Below are 17,200 nucleotides of genomic sequence, written 5' to 3' on the forward strand. Positions count from 1 at the left end.
CTCTCTGCCCAGAGTACCCCTGCCTAATGGAACAACAGTGGCTCTTTTGCAGGTAGGGACTTTTGCTATAGTGAAGGGACCATATGTGATTCTCAGAGATACATTCTCTCTGGCTGCAGACTCAGGACTTGCATTGGTTCCACATTTAGAAGGTGCTTCAATCAGAAAGGCTAGAAAACTTAATTTTTTTTAAATGAAAGCTTAGATTCTATTGAGACTCAGCCAATGAGAAGGACTGCTGCAGCACTGGTGTGTGTCAACTCAAAGTTGGGGCGCTGGCTTAGCTGGTGGAAAGGAAAGTGGCAACTCCTGCGCCTACCTTATTTTTTTCCAACTTAAAGGGCATGAAGAGAGAACAGCGTGAGGACAGGGTGGCACAAAGAAACAGACATCTTGCAAAAAAATTAAAAAAACATTTTAAAATCTTTTAATCTCAAAGCACTTTGACATAATGCACATTTTCAGAAAATATTTTAATTGTCAATGAGACTTACCCCTAAAAAAACAGACCCCCACCCCCACTGTTATCTGAAGGAAGATCTCTCTTAGCTGTCAGTTATAGAAATACCCTTTATATCATTTAAGATGCAAGCAGTGGAGTGGACATACTTGTATATAGTGCCTGGTCCCACTGAAATCCATCTAGAAAAAAATCACAGTAATGTTAATGGGGACAGGCTTGGTCCCCTAACAGCCACTGATATCAAGAGGAGTAGAACTGGTCCCCAAACCATCCACAACAAAAAAGCAAACTAGGGAAATGTGTGGTAGATGAAATTACTGTAAGGTGGGTGCAAAACTGGTTGAAAGACTGTATTCAGAGTAGTAATTAATGGTTGACTGTGAAAGAGGGGAGTTTGGTAGGGGGTCTATTCTGGGTCTGGTAAAATTCAATGTTTTCATTAATGACTTGCATCATGGAGTGGAGAATATGCTTATAAAAATCTGCAAATGACACTAAGTTGGGAGGGGTGCAAACACTTTGCAGCACAATTAGAATTCAAAACAACTGTGACAAATTGGAGAATTAGTCTGAAATCAACACAAACATTCAGTAAAGACAAGTGAAGAGTACTATACTTTGGGGTGCATCTAATTTTTTCTTCCTACAAAAGGGGGAATAAGTGCTAGGTGGTAGTACTGCTGAAAGGGATTGGGGCGTGGGAGGGTAGAGTGGATCACAAAGTGAATATGAGTCAACAATGTGATGCAGTTACAAAAAAGGGCTAATATCAGTCTGGGTTGCATTAACTGCAATGTTGTATGTAAGAAGTGGGAGGTAACTGTCCTGCTCTATTTGACAGTTCTGGGTGGCACGCTTTAAGAAAGATGTGGACAAATTGGAAAGTACCAAGAAGAACAACAAAAATGATAAAAGGTTTAGAAAACCTAATTTATGAAGAAAGATTAAAAAAATTGATGTACACTTCTACCTCGATATAACGCTGTCCTCGAGAGCCAAAAAATCTTACCGCGTTATAGGTGAAACTGTGTTATATTGAACTTGCTTTGATCCACCGGAGTATGCAGCCCCGTCTCCCCAGAGCACTCTTTACCACATTATATCCGAATTCTTGTTATATCGGGTCGTGTTATATCAAGTTAGCGGTGTATTTAGTTTTGAAAAAAGACAACTTGATGCTAGTGTTAAAATATGGGGGGACCTGACAATGTTTAAAATGTTAAGGGCTGTGATGAAGAGGATAGTGATCAATTGTTCATGTTCTAGGAAAGTAGGACAAGAAGTAATCAGCAAGGGAAATTTATGTTAAATATTGGGAAAAACTTTCTAATTATAAGGATAGTTAAGCGCTAGAATAGGCCTCTAAGGTAGGTGATGGAATCCCTGCCATTGGAGGTTTTTAAGAACAGGTTAGAAAACATCTGTCAGGAATAGTCTAGGTATACTTGGCCCTGTCTCAGCACAAGGAGTTGGATTAGAAGAGCTCTCAAGTTCCTTTCCAACCCTACATTTCTATGAACTTTGCTTAATTACAGCATATAGGCAGTATGAGACTTTAGAGAACTTTGTTAAAACCCCTTAAACTGATTTTGAGCTAGGAGAGAATAATATTGGACAGGAGTCCAAACTTCAGATTAGGATAGCTTTTTAATTACAGGGAGCTCAAAATGTGATGAATTGCCTCAAACCTTGCACCGACACCCTTCATAGTAAATCATACCACTTTCAGGCCAAACCCATGATCTGAGCCAAAGTTACAAGGGGCTAAAATAGAGCTTTATAATGGAAAGTGGTTGCAACTTTTATGGCAAGACTGTGTCTCCAGAATAATAGGAGAGGAGCAGAGCTGCTGTTGAGCTGGTACAGAGGCAAGATGCTAGAGAAGAGCTTCTTTTCCAGTCTTCTCCCCAGGGGAATTCAAATCCATAAACCTATTATTCTGTACAAATATCTTACTTAAAATCCACTTCAACATACACATTCATTATGAAACATCAACAGAAATCAACATCAAAAAGACAGTTTCAGAGCAGAATTTTAAAATCTACTAAATTTGCCCTTTCCATTCAGAATCTTTTGAGTACAAAGGAAGTGAACGCAAGTGTACATGTCATTCGCCTTCAGGTCTACCTCTCCTTTTCAGCAATAGTGCCCCAACCCATCACCCTCCTCTCTCTCTGCTTCAAGCAGTCTCACTGTTAGTCTGGTTTTCAGATTTCAAACCAAGGGACAGGGAAATGAGTCAGTTGGGGAACACTTTTGAGGGATTTAGGAGGGGACTATGGGGAGAGGCAAGAGTCAATCCTAACCTTCTCACTCCTGTGTGTAGTCTTCCTATGTCATTCAAACCACAGCAGCTTTCTCTTAAGTCAGTCACTTGGAAATACCGTAGAATCTGAGTTACAAACTGCCCAACTATAAACCTTATCTGGAACCGGAAGTACAAAATCAGGCAGCAGCAGAGCCCGGGGGGGGAGGAGAGGGGAAGCAAATACAGTAGAGTGCTGTGTTAAAAGCAAACTACTAAAAATAAAGAGAAACCAGCATTTTTCTTCTGCATAGTAAAGTTTCAAAGCTGTATTAAGTCAATGTTCAGTTGTAAACTTTTGAAAGAACCACCATAATGTTTTGTTCAGTTACAAACATTTCAGAGTTACAAATAACCTCCATTCCTGAGGTGTTCATAACTCTGAGGTTCTACTGTCGAAACTCTAGAACAACGGTTCCCAAACTATGGGTTGTACCCTCAAGTGGGATTGTGCCATCGGCAGATGGGACTACAGTCATGCCATCAGTGGATGCGTTTACAGTGCTCCTGTGTGTGTGGAGGATGCCATTTTGCTCTACACAATGTGACCTTGCATGTACAGTGTGTGTGAGATCATGCGGTGTGGCAGACACCATGCTGCTCTACAAAATGGCATCCTCCAAGCTGTCAGGTCACAGGAAGCAGTAAGTCTGCAGGTAAAAAGTTTGGAACTGCTGCTCTCAAGAATCTTGGACTAAAGGAAATAATGGAAAGAAGGTCCACTGAGTCTTATGCAGGGTTCTTATGTTATTTTCTTTGTGCTCTGCTCTTCCTAAGATTCTTCTTCCTGTACAGTGCCAATGTCTGTGTCCCTCTGAGACTCCTGAGCTCTGTAGAAACAGTCAGAACCTTTTGTTAAGTATTGGAAATGATCTGAGCTACTTTATTCTCTGCATGAGAAGCAGAAGTCTGGTCAGACAGGTCATAAGCACAAAAAGCAATAGGGGAGCCTTATTACTTGAAATAGGTATAACTGAGTTACACTTTTCATCTGTGATGGCACAGATTAGAATTCTTTGGGAACAAGGAGGAAGAATGTTTCTGTCTAGCCAAAGACAGGAGAGTTGGTTCTATATCCTTACTGCTTTCATTACCTGTGAGTTTCAGACTCTTCCTCCTTTGGTAGGTCAGTAGCATCTCTCCCTTTGTTCCTTACAAATTCCTCATTCAGCCCCACCTGACAAAGGGTGTCTCGGTAGTGTCGCTCTGCCTCTTGCCGGGCATCATGCTATGGAATTGAAACAGAAAAATGAACCAACCAGAACTGGGTCCTTCCCCATAATGGACACCCTAAAATAATTCTATCTAGAGGGTTTCAGTTCCTAGCAGCTATACAGTGGCTGTGATAATAGAGAGAGCTCTGTTCAGAGTCACAACTGTGAGCCACCTCTTTCCACACTCCTGTTCCTTGCCCCTCTCACACTCCCTGCTGACAGCAGTCCCGTCCTAGTACACCAACAGATGTACCCCAATCCTGATTCAGCTACACCCTTCTTTCTATGTGCTGGTTCCCAGTTTGAGGGAGAAGTTGGGAACCAGGTAATTTCAGTCCCAGGGGAATACGGTGGGACTGGTGTAGGAATTAGATCCACTTTGGAGTCTCACCCAGCCCACTTGCAAGCGGCCAGAAGTCATCCCCCCACACTAGTCCAACACCCTTCATTGACTCCAACTAAACTCTGCAAATTTGCCTATTCCAAGATGTCATCCATTCAGAAATTAGACAGTTCTAAAGGTTAAACCAAACTATTGGTGTGGATGGCCTCCTTCTCGTTAGGTAAATTAATGCCACACCAATCTTGGCTAATTCTTTCTAACCTGAAAAATAGGAGATTGACCTCAATGGGGTTACTGCATAAAGATGCCTATGTCTTTCTCTTCCCACCCAGATCAATTGCTCAGCTGAACAGTTTTATTATGAGCCAGGAAGACAGCTCTTTTAAGAGGCTTAATTTAGTGTGCAGCTGGCTTGTCCCTACATCTAATCAGACTATTCCACAGCTCAGCGCTGATGTGTAGAATTTGAAAGAGGAAACCCAGGAGGAAGTTTTTTACATGGTACAAGGTTTGCACCCACAGTAAAAGTTTGGTTTTTAAGCTGTTTATTTTTAATATAGTATAAGATATGTAGAGGATATTGTACAGTGATGAGATGTACTGAATAAATAGTCCCTGCCCAACAAGCTTGCAGTTGATTGGAGGGACTACATTGTTTGTTTCTTTCTAGGACCTTTCCAAACAAAAGTACAGAACAAACACCAAATTGAGTATGGTCTTCAAATGGTTGTAGACTGTAGATTTTTACATTGTAAACTATGTTATTCAGGGCAGGGACATATAGTGCCTGTCAGAATGATGCCCTAATCCTGATTAGGGCCTTGGGGTGTTACTGCATTATAAATTAATAAGCAGCTGTAAAGCTTCGCTGAAAAGCTGAGCACAGTGGAGTGGTTTTTTTCCTGAGGGAGGGAGGGAGGGAGTTTCCCAAACATTAAATGGGAAGCTGCTCCATGTCTGTCCCTTTCTGAATTTAGTCCAGAGACTACATAGCTTTTGCACCTTCTTATTCCTGGCTGAATTCCACCCAGCTTCCTTACTCATCTCTACAATTAGCTGACAAAATATCTTGTGCTCCATACTGGTACTGGAGCTTTGAATGGTTACCTTTGTGACCTGTTCGAAGAGGTATGGTCGGTTCTTAACTCGTAGCTGCATTTCTTCCAGTTCTTTTTTGTACTCCTTTGTTCTTTTGCGGTCATTCTGCCTGAAATGGAAAAGTTCCCTGACTAATCGTGGTGCCCTCTGACTGACTTCTTGGTTTCTGATCAGTTGGAATGACCTTCTAAACCCTCATCTCAAATACCTCCAGGACATGCTCTTAATTGCTTTGCTTCTGCTTCACATACTGTGTGCATCCGACAAAATGCATTCATGCTGCTGCAGTGTACACAGTACTAGGTAAGGTTTCACTTGAAGATGAGCAGTGAAACAGTTAATACAAACACAAATATTGAGGTTGCAGTGGTGGAGGCACTCACAGAAAATGTGATCCTTGTGGTTTTTTCTATCTGTTTGGAAAGAGCTGAGTTGAAATGCAAAAAAAAAAAAAAAAAAAAAAAGTGAAATGGGCATGACTGCCAGAGGAAGGTAGATTTTGGGTCACAGGTGCCCAGGGTCAATCCCCTTCCAAAGCAATTATCTTTTGTTGTTAAAAACAAGCTACTGCTGCAAAGAGCTATCTATCAATGTGGCCTGGGATACTGACCAGTTCTGTTTCAGCTTCTCCTTGTGCGTCTCCTCCAAGCTTTTATGGGGATCCATTGCTTTTGCTCGACTGCTCATAGATTTATGCATAGCCTGACATTTCTTTCTCTGTATCTCCATCCAATGAATTCCTTCATTCTCCCTGCTCTTTTTGTCTTCCTGGCAGTATCTATACAGAGAAAAGTGGGTAATGGGGCAGCTAGTTCATTTCAGAGTACAGGAGTATTGGCTGTGAATCTCACTCTGCTAATGCTGAAATGTGACAAGCTGTCTAAAAGGATAATTAAATGTGTTACTTCCATGTAATGCCAAAAACACTTGGGGTGGAGCATGGCAAGAGAAGGGGATTAGCAAGGGGGAAATATATGGAGGAAGAAGATGAGAGAGGGAGGACAATAGGCACTTGGATACTAAAGTGATGGGACTATCTAAGAAATGACAGACAGACATGCAGAGGGAAAAAAACGTATCTTACAGAGGTCAGCACCTCTTGTCATTCAATGGGGGAGAAGCTGCTTCCAGAAAAACCAATGTAGGCACTGGTGGGAGAGGCAGGTGTGATGGGGAAGAGCTAAACAATTTAAAATGTCATCTTCTCTACTTTATTATTAGTGGGGCATGGTCCTGTAACCAAGTACATTTTTTTCCTACTCACCTAATAGCAGATTCCCTCTTTCTTGTTGCATCTGTAATGTGCACTGGAAGGGTGTTGGAAGAGAGAGAGGAGAGACCAGTCAGAGAACGACTTCTTTGCACCGGAGCCTTAGAAGACTGCTGAAAATCCAGACAGAAATGAAATCTAGTTTAGTATAATTGTGAAATGTGCAGAATCTCATCTGTTGTTCTTTAGGTAGCTACTGAAGAGACTCAAACATGTCTTTAGCAGTCTGTGAGGACAGACCTCCAATTCATGCCTACCAATGAGGTTGGTGGAAGTCCTTATCATGACACTGAAGAGAGATCAAAAAGATAATCTTGTCCATCTCTTCCCAGTGCAGCATTACCACTTTCTAGAGCAGAGGTGAACAAACTATGGCCCGCGGGCCACATCCGGCCCGCAGGACCGTCCTGACTGGTGCTCTGTGCTGCGCAGTGGTGTGGCTGGCTCCAGCCAGGCAGCGCGTCTGTAGCACCACCAGCCACTGGCGCTTTAGGCAGCGTGGTAAGGGGGCGAGGAGTTGGATAGAGGGCAAGGGAGTTCGGGGTGGTGGTCAGGGGGCAGGGGTGTGGATGGGGTTGGGGTGGGGAACAGGGGGGTTGAATGGGGGCAGGGGTCGGGGGGGGCAGTCATGAATGAGAGGAGGGGTTGGATGGGGCGGCGGGGGTTCAGGGGCGGTCAGGGGACAGGGACCAGGGGTGTGTGGATGGGGCAGGGGTTCCAGAAGAGCCGTCAGAATGGGGGAGGGTTGGATGGGGCAGGAGTCCTCGGGGGGGGGGAGCACGACCCCCTCCCCTAACTGGCCCTCCATACAATTTACGAAACCCGATGCGGTCCTCAGGCCAAAAAGTTTGCCCGCCCCTGTTCTAGAGTTTTGTTCAGTCTAATTTTAAAGACCATCTTTTACAACTTTCCTTGGAAGACTATTCCACAGCCTAATGCATGTCATTATCCACAAGCTTGTACAGATATTCTGCATGAATTTTCCCTTTCTTCTTGAATCCTAAGAATGCATAATGTTCACAAAGAAGTGAGTTTCTAATCAATGGCACAGATTGTTCAATACAGATAAGGAAATAAGGCTGTTGAAAACACACAAGGCAAATTATACTGCCTCTGGCTGACCCGGGATCTAGGGAGGGGCCGTTTTAGACAAGAGTAGAGAGGTCTCCCTGCCAGGTAGGTTAGCTTCAGTAAAAATATATAGGATTATAAAATCAAAAGACAGAGATCCCAGCAATCTGCCACCTGGAGCGGTGTGAAGGGTGTAATGCTGCAGAAACACATCATCCCCTCACCTTCATTTTCTGCTCATTAGCCTGTCTCTGCCTGTAGTGGAGATTGGAGGTTCTCAGTTTAAATGGTTGATTACGAGTTGGCTCTTTGACTTCTCGTATCCTTATTGCTTCTCTCTGAAACGCCCAGTAAAGTCTTTCAAAATCAGGCACCTCTGGGTTAATTCTTGGTTTAAAGCTGAAGTCGTCTTGCAGGAAGCTGAGTTTTTCTTGTTTGGTTTTGGTGGCGATTCGGGACTGTGGCTCTCTTTGTCTGTTGCTAGGATCAATAGGAGCTGAGGAGTTTTCCAACAAATCCTTGGCTCTCATCTGAATGCGAATTTTCCTGTAGAGTTCAGCTTCTGGGTAACAAAACCAAATCAATGAGAATAAAGACTGGAAGAGGGTGTTGGGAACTGCCAACATAGAAAAGGGAGAGGTTGGGAGCTCAGTGGGGTCTTGCTGCTACAAATATTTCATCATAATGGGAGAGAATGGGAGCGGCTCAACACAGGCAGAGTGTTCAATATTTGTTTGCTTAGTGCATTTTTTCACCCAAAATGCAAGATTGGTTCTTTATGACTTTTTCTTAACCCCTCACAAGCACCATGGACTGATTTTTCCTTTCTTGCTGTGGCATAAATTACTGAGCACACCATCCCTCCAGGGGTGCAGTTTCTGGACAGGTTGTTTCTCCACCACCACCACCACCACCATAAGGGTGCCGGTGAAGGTTGCTGCACCCTTCTGTCCTGCAGGAATATGATGGTAAGGGGGCTCTGTGATGATCTGTTGTTTTCTTCCATTGACTAATGTCCCTGGGGCTGATCACATGATCCAGACATTGTAACTCGAGTATACTTTTTACCAGGTGATTTTTTTTTCTACGAAGGATCCAGTCATCTTAGTCCATATTAGAAAAGATTCTGGGTAAAAATACATACAGTGGGGAGCAGAGCTCTGCATCCCTGAAGTCCTCATTTCATGTCATTTCTAGACCTAATTTTCTGTGGGAGGTGGGGAGTGTATGTTGTAGGGATAATATGCAAATTTGACTTCTTTCATCTGTGCCATTTTCGTGGACACTATGTACGCAAAATAATTTCCCCACTTTTAGAAAGGATGGTGGATAGTGCTGTTGGCACAATAAGGTTTTTATAGGGCTTATGTAGAAATATACATAAGTCATTATAACCTTGTAGACTAAGTGTGACATTCTATTGAAAATGTTCAATTTTTTCCACGGATTCTCATGTAACACATGAAACCTGCATTTGTCCATATCCAATTGGTCAGTTGCCTAATTACAATGGTACAAGGTACCCACACTGGCTGCTGGGACATTGACCATAATGGTACACCACAGAATAGCAAAACAATGATCCACCCAATCTGGTAGCACACTCAGATCACACCAGTTGTCTAACCAATCAAGTATCTTATGTCTTCCCTATCCAATCAGTTTAATAGTCCATTTAGAATAGTACATTACAAGATAATATAGCTGGTGGAAAAAATTATAACAAACACACTCAATTGGGGAGAAAACCAGAGGCAACAGTAAAGGGATATGGATTACAGCAATTAGCACATTAGACATTTGCAAAGAAATGTGATATGGCTTTAAAATGGCCATTGCAAATTTGGATAGTATATGCAAACACATCATGTCACAGAGCATGGAGGTGATGTGAGACTGTACATGGCTCTGGTGAGGTCTGCCTGCAATAGTGGTTTGAGTTCTTGGCACCATAGTACCAGAAAAATATTGATAAAGTTGAGGGACTGAGAAGAGCAATAAAAATGATTAGGGGATTGATTTCTCAAGAGCTAAACAACCACCACAGTGTAACAAGTCTACAAATATCTGAAGGAAAGAAAATTTATTTAGGGGTCTTCAAGTAGGTACATTTAGGCTGAATATGAGGAAAAGTTCCCTGATAGAGCTGTACTTAGCTCAGGAATTCTTGCCTGAAGGAACTGGTGGAAGTCTCATTGCTTGGGACATTTAAAAGTGGACTATATAGAGCCCTGGAAACAAGACTGTGGGGAACAATCTTGTATAGACTTTCATAACTTAACAGATGTCCCCCATCTTGAACTTTTAAGATTCATCGTGTCCTTTAATCTTCCACTGCCAACTCTGTCACAGACCAGCATAGTCCATGTAGCTCAGAATCAACAGTCTGACCCCTGTGGTACTGGAAAATATTGTAAATCTATCTAATCCACCAGGGGCCAATATTAGATGTTTCAGAAGAAGGTGTAAATTTCCCTGAGCTAGTAACCCTCATGAAGGCCTGTACTTTCACATCAACTCAGCAAGCTAGAGGGGGTGAGCCAATGAGCTCAGGGACAGCTCAGAACAGCATGCTAAAGCTGCTGAACCCATGAGTTCAAAGATGCCTTGACATCAGTCCAGACAAAAAGAGGCACTGAGTGACCATACATCATCATTCCCTTTAAACAACAGACCAGAAATCTAGAGGTTTTAAGTTGGTAACTTCAGAGAGACTTCTAACTTGATATCAGCAAAGAAAAGCTAGAAGGGCATGTCACTAACCTCACAAAGCCCTGTGCATTGACATCAGCCAAGCCAGTTAAAGGAGCTGAGCCAGTGCCATAACACAACACAGCTTGTCCCTGGATATCAGATGAACAAGCTAGAGGTGCTGTGTCAGAACTTCTATGGCTCCTGCTCTTGCTTCTTCATTGGTGAAATAAAGATTCATCTGGTAGAAGAATCAGGAGTGGGGAAGGAGAAGCTGTGGCTTGGCTGAGCACCTTATATAGGACTCCAAGCCTTATCAGTATATGTGGAGCAGCAGTGGCACCTGATGGGAGAGAAATGATTATAATTTGGACAATCTCCCATCTGCTTTCTTGGAAGATCTGTCCCACTGCTGGTTACCCCTCCCATCCAGAGGAAAAACTGAATTACCCCATCAGGTTCCTCTCCTGTTCTGGCATTCCGTGTGGGATGTGTGAGAGGAGGGGGTGGTTGGGAGCACAAGGGATGTGCTCCTACAGCGTTCCCATACTGTGTATTCACATTTACTCGCACACACTCATGATTGGACAGCTATGAGCTTACTTGGAGACATGGATATTTTTCAAAGACCAATGTTCCCATGCTCTTCCCTGGCCATGTTCCATCACACAGGTTGATGCAATGTCATGTCACTATGTGACAACATCACTACAATTGATGACTCCCCCTCCTATTTTGATCTACTTTAACCATTACTCCTTCATTACAGAGACAAGATGAGTGAGGTAATATCTTATATTGGACCAAGTTTTGTTGATGAGAGAGACAAACATTTGAGCTACACAGAGCTCTTTGGCCTGGGAAAGGTACTCTGACTGTCACAGTAAATACAAGGTTGAACAGATAGTTTACTTATGCAGTTCAACCTTGTATTTAGCTATGACACTGAGTACCTTTCCCAGAAATGAGGAAGAGCTCTGTGTAACTCAAAAGCTTGTCTCATCAACAGAAGTTGGTCCAATAAAAGACATTACCTCACCCACCTTGTTTCTCTAGTATCCTGGGACCAACACTGCTACAACAACATGCTTTACTCCTTCATCTAATTCATGTAACTATGCAATACTACACCAGGGGTAGCCAACCTTTCAGAAGTGGTGTGCCAAGTCTTCATTTATTCACTTTAATTTAAGGTTTCACGTGCCGGTAATACATTTTAACGTTTTTTAGAAGGTCTCTCTCTATAAGTCTATATTATATAACTAAACTATTGTTGTATGTAAAGTAAACAAGGTTTTCAAAATGTTTAAGAAGCTTCATTTAAAATTAAATTAAAATGCTGATCTTACGCCGCCAGCCTTCTCAGCCCACTGCCAGCCTGGGGTTCTGTTCACCTAGGCTGGCAGTGGACTGAGCGAGGCCTGCGGCCGGGACGCCCGCTGGCAAGGGGCTGGCAGCCGGGACCCCAGACCTGGGGCGGGGGTGGTCAGGGCAGAGGGCTAGGTGTGCGTATGGGGGTTCAGGGGTCAGGGCAGAGGGCTGGGGATGTGTGGGGGGGTGCAGGTCAGAAGTCTGGGAGTGTAGGGGGATTCAGGGGTGAGGGCAGAGGGCTGGGGGTGTGGAGGGGTGTGCAGGTCAGAAGGCTGGGTGTGTGGAGGGGTTCAGGGGTCAGGGCAGAGGGCTGGGGGTGTGGGGGTGCAGGGCAGAAGGCTGGGTGTGGGGGGGGTTCAGGGGTCAGGGCAGAGGGCTGGGGTGTGTGGGGGTGTAGGGCAGAAGGCTGGGTGTGTGGAGGGGTTCAGGGGTCAGGGCAGAGGGCTGGGGGTGTGGGGGGGTACAGGGCAGAAGGCTGGGGGTGTGGGGGGAGTTCAGGGGTCAGGGCAAAGGGCTGGGGGTGTGTGGAGGTGCAGGGCAGAAGGCTGGGTGTGTGTGGGGGGGTTCAGGGCAGAGGGCTGGGGTGCTCAGCTCGTGGGGGTGCTCCCAGCCCCCTGACCTGAGCGGCTCATGGCAGTGGGCTAGAAGGGATATGCCCTGTTCCACACCCTTCCCCAAGGTCCCGTCCCTACCTCTTCTCTGCCTCCTCTACGGAGCAGCGAGCACGCTGCCACTCCTCCCCCTCGCAAGGGCCATCAGCTGATTGGTGCAGGGAAGGAAAGGAGGAGGGGCAAGAAAGCACCACGCTGGGGGAAGAAGCTGGGGAGGGGAGAAGCTTGGCTGCCGCAGGACCAAGCTTCTGCCTCCTGCCCCCGCAGGGGAGAGCGGTGGGTGGGGGGGCTGAGTGGGGCTGGGGCCCGGGACCGCAGCAGGCAGCAGCGTGCCACTCAAAATCGGTTTGCTTGCCGTGTTTGGCATGCGTGTTGTAGATTGCTGACCCCTGTACTACCCTATGGAGAAAATGTCTTCCCAATTCACATGCTGCAGATGCTGGGAAGTTCTCACTGCCTGCTTCAAGGTGTGAGAGCCCTGCCTCCCTGCTTCCTTTACTCTGATAAAATAAATGTTTGTACCTGGTGGATGGACAGGCTAACAAGCAGCCCTCTTTCAATCCCTAAATGTGGGACAACTACTTCTTTCTTATGGCTCTGAGCAAACTTGACTCTTCTCCTGGAGAGATGTCCCTATCAGGAAGTGCCTAACAGGACAAGGAGCAGAACATGTTATTTCCCAGCATGCATTGTCATGGCAGTCAGTGAGAGAGATGACAGGCGAAGTGAGGCAGACATGGAATCCCTTCTACAGGAAGATGACTAAGCACTTTACCTTTGAGTTTATCCCCAAGAACTGGGTTGTAGATGAATTTAGGGACTGTCTTGTTGCCTTTTGGTTTGGAGTTCTCAACTGGAGCCAGTGCTGCCAAGATCTTCTGTCTGATGGCCTCCTTTTTCTTGTCCTCCTTCTCCAGGAAGCTGAAGGGTCGCTGAGTGGAAAGGAGCAACTCTTTTCTCTTCTGTGTTGCCACCTCCCTGCGAATCTCATTCTGCTCCATTATTTCCTGGTAGAGTGGCAAGTAGACATGGGCAGGCACCGGCTGTGCGCGGAACTGCTTCTGGCACTCTGCCTCCTCCTGACTTTGTCTTTTGTCCCTTTGTTTTTCCAGCTCAAGGGATGCACGTGATTTCATCAACTGGGGCTTTTTATGAGCCTCACGCAGAGTCATCTTGAAGGGCTGGGGGATGGTGATAGTAGAGACCCAGGCAGATGCAGCACTCTTTGGCCTCAGGTGGGACTGAGGAAGTGAGAGAGGATTTTGCTGATCCCGAGGACTGTCCAAGTTTAGATCAGTTAAAGAACTGGACTGGCTTATGATACTAGATCTGTGGGTAGGACAAAGACATGATTATTAAGGAGGCCGTAACAAATAAAGCGATAAGAAATCTCAAAGGGACATGCAATAGAGAGCTACCTTCTGGCTGGGTAGAAATGACACTTATATACATTTGTAAAGTCCTTTGAGAACCTCTGATCAAAAGTGCTATATAAATGCAATATACTAGAGAGTTGCATACTTTGTTGCTTATGTAGGCCAAGCAGCACATACAACTGGGCCACTCACCCCTTGATGCCTAGAACATTCCCTGAAATTCTGGAATTGATCCAACATGGTCTTCCAAAGTTATCATGTTACAGACAGACAAACAGAAATGCCATTGAGTGGAGGGTTAGGTTGCACTTGCTTGGCCAATATCGGAGTTCAACTGGAGGCATTTCCAGGAAGATCATGAACAGAAGGAAAATAACAGGTTTCCAATGTGTCCTACCTTGAAGCCTCATAGGGCTTGCCCTGCAGAGTCAATCGCCCGTTGTCTTGGAAGAAGTCTTCCAGATCCTCCTTGAAGGGTTTCTGGTCATTCTCCAATTTTACCTGGTAGAGCAAACCCAGTTCTAATAGATATTGTCTGTTTTTCATCTTGAGTGCCTGCAGTGTGTCAGAATACCCCTCAGCTGAGTTTGAGGCAGCTACCATTTCCTTGCTTGGCTGGAGAAATTCCAACAGCTCATCTGTCCTGGGCTGAATGACACCACCACCAACTCTCTCTGTTTCTGGCTCAGAATCTGAGGAAGGTTGAAGTGGAAACACCTAGAGAGATCAGAGCTGGATGTTCAGTAAAGCCATTAATAACTGTCTTACACTAATGTCTTGAGCTCTGAGAGGCAACTCCCACACACAGCCTTCTGCCTGTTCTGATGCCAAACTCCATCTTAGCCAGCTGCATTTCCACTGGTGCAGGAAGGCAGAAAATACAACATAAAAAAGCTGACAAGGACAAGGATAAGTGCAGAGTCCTACACTTAGGAAGGAAGAATCCCATGCACTGCTACAGGCTGGGGACCGACTGGCTAAGCAGCAGTTATGCAGAAAAGGACCTGGGGATTATAGTGGACGAGAAGCTGAGTCAGCAGTGTGCCCTCGTTGCCAAGGCCAACGGCATATTGGGCTGTATCAGTAGGAGCCTTGCCAGCAGATTGAGGGAAGTGATTATTTCCCTCTATTCAACACTGGTGAGGCCACACCTGGAGTACTGCGTCCAGTTTTGGTCCCCCCACTACAGAAGGGATGTGGACAAATTGGAGAGAGTCCAGCGGAGGGCAACAAAAATGATTAGGGGGCTGGGGCACATGACTTACGAGGAGAGGCTGGGGGAACTGGGGTTATTTAGTCTGCAGAAGAAAACAGTGAGGGGGATTTGATAGTAGCCTTCAACTACCTGAAAGGGGGGTTCCATAGAGGATGGATCTAGACTGTTCTCAGTGGTGGCAGATGACAGAACAAGAAGCAGTGGGGGAGGTCTAGGTTGGATATTAGGAAACACTATTTCACTAGGAGGGTGGTGAAGCACTGGAATGGGTTACTTAGGGAGGTGGTGGAATCTCCATCCTTAGAGGTTTTTAAGGCCTAGCTTGACAAAGCCCTGTCTGGGATGATTTAGTTGGTGTTGGTCCTGCTTTGAGCAGGGGATTGGATTAGATGACCTCCTGAGGTCTCTTCCAACCCTGATATTCTATGATTCTATGACCTAAAAGCTATAAAAAGCAGAATACCCAATGCCTCTCTAGCGCTCCCTGTCATGCAAGGGTCTTGCAGTTGGGGCTGTTTCAGTTTACACACTATAATCTATGCAACTCAGTCCTTTATGCTCTCCTCCCCACCTTCAGTTGTGTCCAGCACTTTTTGGACATAGCTGTGAATCTGGCCTATGGTACCCAGTCCTGTTCCAACTGACATCAATAGCAAAAACAAAAATCTCATTTTAGTGATGGGAGCAGGACTGAGCCTCTAACTCTCACTGGAGTCAATGGCAGCAGGAATCAGCCCCAAACTATCCACAACAAAATTCATTAACAACTTTGCTTAATTACAATCTATTTTTTCCCAAATAGTGCCAGGTTGGGAGTTTTAAGGGGATTTAACTATTTGGGAAATTTGGAGAGTTATGAACAAGTATTTCTGAGGTGGGGGAGACAAAGAAACAAAAGGGTTAGTAATTTTTCAATGACCTGTAACACAAACATCCCTCTTTGACCTCTGGGGTGAATCTGGCAGTTGTCAGGCCATGTACATTTTCCATGCTATATTTTTAGGGAGGTTAAAATGGAAGCTGGCTGTAACCTTACCGGGGCAGAGGCTGCAGCCTCTCCACAAGGCAGACAAAGGGTTAGGGTGCTGATGTCCAAGGTCTCTGGCTAGTAAAGAGGAATGGAGGCCAGTAGTAGGGTTACCATATTTTGTGCCTCCTAATGGAGGACACTCCCGGGGGCCCCGGCCCCGCCCACGCCCCCGCCCCAACTCCGCCCCCTCCCCTGCTTGAAGCCTGAAGCAGGTAAGGGGGAGTGGGGGGGGGGAGGAGGCGCGGCCCAGGCTGGCCCCCGGCGGCTCCAGCCTGGGTCGGCTCGGGCCCTGGCCGATCACCCCTGGCTCCCAGCCCCGCGGGCCGGCTCCCGGCTCCCGGCCCCGCGGGCCCGGCTCCCAGCCCCCGGCTCCCGGCCCCGCGGCTCAGCTCCCAGCCCCGCGGGCCCGGCCCGGCTCCCCGGCCCCGCGGGCCCAGACCGGCCCGGCACTGCGACCCTGGCCCGGCCTGGCCCCCGGCCCGGCTCCCGGCCGGGCACCATGCCCCCGGCCCCGCACAAAGAGGCCCCGGCCGAGCCTCCCGATTTTCCCGGACATGCCCGGCTTTTGGGGGATTTCCCCCCGGACGGGGATTTGAGCCCCCAAAAGCCGGACATGTCCGGGAAAATCCGGACGTATGGTAACCCTAGTAGGGGACAAAGGGTTTTCCCGTGGTGCAGGCACTGGGACTTAGGCGACCTGGCTTCTTCAACTTCCTGCTTCGCCGTGGCCTCCCTGGGCATCAGTCCCTCCCGTGCAATAGGGGGAAGAGCCCCTCAATGGCCAGACCAGGGGAGGTGCTCCGTTGCCATGGTAACGGGGCCATGGCGCTGAGGTAACACACGGGCCGTCAATCCCGCACGCGCCCTGAAACCGTTACTCGGAGCGGGCAAAGAAAACGCCGGTGGTTCCTATGGTAAGAGCCCCATGGTGGTCGGCCCCACCCTTCTCTCACCTGTCGGGTCCGCGCCCCGGGCCCCATTTTGGCTCCACTTAGAGCTCCCAGTTGCCTTGACACTGTCATCTCTGGTCCACACAGGCTGTGCCTAGCTCCGCCCTCCGGCGGGCCCTACCAGTTCATTGGTCAGTGGAGGCCAGTAGGCTAGTCCAATTAGCGCTGTGGCCAGGCCTCTAAGCCCG

At 46.5% G+C, this 17,200-nt stretch overlaps 1 protein-coding gene across 2 annotated transcripts; it reads right to left on the reverse strand.

Moving 5' to 3' along the window:
• Nucleotides 1-404: 404 nt before the first annotated feature.
• On the reverse strand, nucleotides 405-17,084 carry FAM161B (FAM161 centrosomal protein B). Of its 2 annotated transcripts, XM_054028012.1 has the most exons (9): nucleotides 17,016-17,084; nucleotides 14,214-14,533; nucleotides 13,216-13,769; nucleotides 7,992-8,329; nucleotides 6,691-6,809; nucleotides 6,037-6,204; nucleotides 5,436-5,535; nucleotides 3,866-3,999; nucleotides 405-3,601 (listed from the first exon to the last, which is right to left on the reverse strand). In XM_054028012.1, the coding sequence occupies exons 1-9, from the start codon at nucleotides 17,082-17,084 to the stop codon at nucleotides 3,544-3,546; spliced, it is 1,860 nt and encodes a 619-aa protein (XP_053883987.1). In that variant the 3' UTR covers nucleotides 405-3,543. The 2 variants fall into 2 exon arrangements, 1 of the variants encoding a protein (XP_053883987.1); XR_008444894.1 differs by lacking the exon at nucleotides 5,436-5,535.
• Nucleotides 17,085-17,200: the final 116 nt, after the last annotated feature.

This window comes from Malaclemys terrapin, chromosome 4 (assembly GCF_027887155.1).
Source record: "Malaclemys terrapin pileata isolate rMalTer1 chromosome 4, rMalTer1.hap1, whole genome shotgun sequence".
NCBI lineage: Eukaryota > Metazoa > Chordata > Testudines > Emydidae > Malaclemys > Malaclemys terrapin.